Source organism: Charadrius vociferus, unplaced genomic scaffold (assembly GCF_000708025.1).
Source record: "Charadrius vociferus isolate BGI_N301 unplaced genomic scaffold, ASM70802v2 scaffold2359, whole genome shotgun sequence".
Classification (NCBI taxonomy): Eukaryota; Metazoa; Chordata; class Aves; order Charadriiformes; family Charadriidae; genus Charadrius; species Charadrius vociferus.
In genome coordinates, this window is record NW_009650033.1 from 61743 (window position 1) to 65301 (window position 3559).

General features: G+C 59.9%; 1 protein-coding gene across 1 annotated transcript in view; it reads left to right on the forward strand.

Moving 5' to 3' along the window:
- The window catches only part of TUFT1 (tuftelin 1), a 16526-nt gene that overhangs the window by 6522 nt on the left and 6445 nt on the right, over positions 1-3559 (forward strand). Inside the window, exons 5-7 of the mRNA XM_009891685.1 lie at positions 853-927; positions 1209-1313; positions 1735-1821. Of these exons, the coding sequence (XP_009889987.1) occupies positions 853-927; positions 1209-1313; positions 1735-1821 (267 nt within the window). The remainder of the gene's footprint in view (positions 1-852; positions 928-1208; positions 1314-1734; positions 1822-3559) is intronic.

Below are 3559 nucleotides of genomic sequence, written 5' to 3' on the forward strand. Positions count from 1 at the left end.
GCACCAGGAGTGGCGCGTGCCTGGGCGCCGGCGAGGTCTGTCTGGGGCAGGGCGGGTTTTGCCGTGCCGTGGGTGCGCAGCGCCGGTGTGGAGCTGCGGACGGAGAGCGGGCAACCCCGTGGAGCGTTTTGGGTGTCCGAGCGCTGGTTTAGAGCTCTTTATACGCTCCAGGCACCTCCTTGAAAGCTCTCCGAGCTCTACGTGGTGCTGGACGTGGCCAAAGCGCCTCTTCGGTGGGTGGCAGTGGTCGGGTGAGGAGTTAAGCGGTGAAGGTGAACCGGGTCCTGGCTGGAGCCTCCGTGGATGCAGGTGGCCACCAGCCAGGGAGCGCCCTGCCGCCGGTCTCGCTGGGTCCTGCCAAATTGGGCTTGGCTCTGCCGGGGCTGTGCCGGCAGAGGATGGGCAGCACCGTGGGGGCGTCGCGGTAGGGCAGGGAGAAGGATGACTCTGGCAAGGTCCCGGCGAGCGAGCTGGGAATGGCCACTTTCACCTTCCCCGGCGCTGCTACGGAATGCCGTGTGCCGTAGCCCGTGGGGGCCGTGACTCCCGGCAGAGGAGGGCACGCACACAAACGAGCCCGGCGATGGCTTCTCCGGCCCGACTGCATTACCTCGGCCTCGGCTGGGCCACGGCTCCGCCGTTTATCACATCCATCAGGGCTCGTAGCCGTCGTGTGCTCACTATTACTCATTTGAATCCCAGCGTTGCTTCGCAGGCTGCGGCTCAAACCCGGGGGAAGGCAGCGTACCCAGGCGTCCCCTGCCCGGCTGACCCGGCTCTCGGCTCGTACCGGAGCCGGACGTAAAAGGACTTTCAGGGAGTTACAAAATTAAAATCTGCCTGTCGTTTTAGGAGAGCGTGAAGGTGCTGCGGCTGACTCTGCCGAATGACCTCCCGGGCGACAGGCGCGAGCAGGCGAAGCAGAAGGTGGGTCTCCCCCGTGGATGGGTTCGGAGTTGAAAACACAAGTTTTTGAGTTTATTCAGGGAGGTGGGAACGGGCGTTTGGTGGAGGATCAGCCGCTTTGTGCTTCGTGAACTAGAAAACTCACCTCCTGGTCTGTTAAACGTTTGGGTGCCGGTTCCCGAGGCCGTGCGCGGCGCCGCGTTCCCCTGCGAAAGTGCACGATGCTCATTTGACTGGAGCCGGGCGAACCGTTCCAGCCAGTCTCGCCTCTCTGAACGCTCTGCTGCTTCTGTCTCTTGCAGCCGGTGGGAAAAGCCTTCGCCATGGTGGCCAACAGATCCAGCAACGGGCACTCCCTGGCCTCCGAATGCATCAAATCCAACGATGGCGATGAGGAGATCATCAAGGTACGGTCCCCGGCTCCTCGGCTTTGCTGCGAAGCGATCTGGTTTAATAATTGGGGCTGGGAAAAGGGTTTTGCCTGAAGCGAGGCCAGCAAAAAGCTCCCTGGTGTAACTCCTGATGGGGCGAGCAGGAGGCTCGGCTCACCACCAGCTCGGTGGGCTTCCCCGGCGCTGGGGGGCTGCAGCGTGAACCTGGGGCAGCCGCGGTGGGTCTGCAGGGTGGGGGGTCACGCAGGAGGAGGAGCAGCTTCAAAAAACTCCAGGGCAGGTTAACGGGAAAGGGGAAACCTGCGGACAAGGTGGCTTGGGAAGCGGCGAGATCTGACCGACGTCCCCATCCCCACGGAACTGGGCTCGCCGCCGGCGTTATTGGGCTGACCGGAGTCGGGATGGCTGACCCGCTGCCACCGTCTCTCCTGGGCAGGTTTATCTCAAGGCGCGGGCGGAGGGCAGCGTGAACCACGAGGAGCACGTCAACCAGCTGAAAAGTGAAGTTCGTTACATTCAAGAGGTAGTTAACGTCCGTGGGGGGCTCTGGCTTGCCTGTACCCGCGGGGGCTTGCGGCGAGGGTCCGGCGCGCTCTGCTTCCCCCCGGCACGTCCCGCCGGGTTTCACGCCATCGGGCGGCCGTGCCCGCGCCGGCTGCGGCACTCGAGCCCCGGCTGAGCCCCAACCACTCCGGCAAACTGGCAGCGGCGCTGAACCCTCCAGTTTGTTGACTTGCCTGTACAGGGCAGTAGTCTAATCAAGCGCCATAAATTAATTCAGCCTGACTAATTGCTCTGCTATATGGACTGAATTTGAAGAGAATTGCGTGATGACTTTCCCCCAAGGCTGTCCCCTGCATGCCTGGGTGCGGCACAACCGGAGCCTCTCGTTAAAAGGCAGTTTCTTTGGTATGTCTCATCTCCCAAAGTAAACTGGATGATGAGGCTCTCGGGAGATTAACCCTTTCCTCTGCTCCTGGTGGGGATGTTATTTCTGCAGAGCTGGTTGCAAGGCACGGAAGCGGTTGCATGCGTGTTCTGGTCTGGGCAGCTTGAAATTAAAAAAAAAAAAAAAAAGAGAGAGAGAGAAAAAGGGGGGAAAAAAAAAGAAACCCAAACGAAATTCAATTTGGGTTTGCTGTCATGGGGGAGTTTGTGTGCTGGGCGCTGGCCCCGCGAGCAGCGAGGGGCAGATCTGGTAGGGCGGCCTCCAGATCTTTTACATCATCCTTCTGACTCCTCTGCCAAAACGCGTGTTTTTCCTCCCCCCGAAAGAAAACAGCCAGTTCCCGCCGCCTCCTGCCTGCAACCCAGACCTGCCTGGCTGCCGCGGGGGTGTCGCTCACCCACACCTTATCTCACGGCCACCCGGATGCCGCAGTTTTTTTGTGCGTGATCCTTCCCGCTCCTGGGGCTTCGGCTTCGGCTTTTCTAATCTGAGCTTTTCGCAGCTCCCCACCGCTCGGTCGGAAACAGCAGTCGGGTTTGAGAAGGGCCTCTTAGCCAGAGCTGAGCGGGACTTAGACCTCCTCTGGCCGCGGAGGCTGTACGTAGCCCTGCCAGAGCCGCTGCAGCAGCGTAGCCGTGCGGTACGACTTAATCCGGCATGTGAAAACCAGAGAATAATCTAAACCAGTAAGTCGCAGTGGCGGTACCAGTTTGTCCGCATCCAAGAGAAGTGCCCTGTGCTGGGTCGGGCTGTAAAAACCCCGGGGATGTCTCGATCCAGCCGGATCCAAGTCACGGATCGCTGTCCCCGGGTTAAGGGCTCGATTGCTGACCCGAGAACAGCACCTCGTGCTCTCGCCCTGTCCCTCGTCCTGCCGCTGCCCGGTCTCCGCAGACTGCTTCGCCCCAGCGCCTCGGGCATCCAAAATCAAGGGGTAGGGATGAAGCCATGCTGTTACTGCTTTGAGAAAGCTTTCCTTTGAAAAGCGTTGGGGCAGCGTTTGCTGTAAAAGCCGGTAAATCACTCCTCTGGCTCACTTGCTCTGACTAATTCGAGTAGCTACAAGTCAAGACCGTGCTTGTCGGCGTCCTGCAGCGCGGCAGAGAGGGAGCTGGGGAACAGCGAGGGTCTTCTCGGCACTTCAAAGGTGAAGTCAATGACTAATGCATGAAAAATCGGTAGCGTCTCCAGATTGTTGCTGCTTTTTTTTTTTTTTTAATTTGTTTTTTTTTGTTGTTTTCCTTCCCGTGACGGTGCGGGACAGCTGCCTGGCACGGATCGGATCGGATCCGCCAGCGACGGTGGTGGCTGC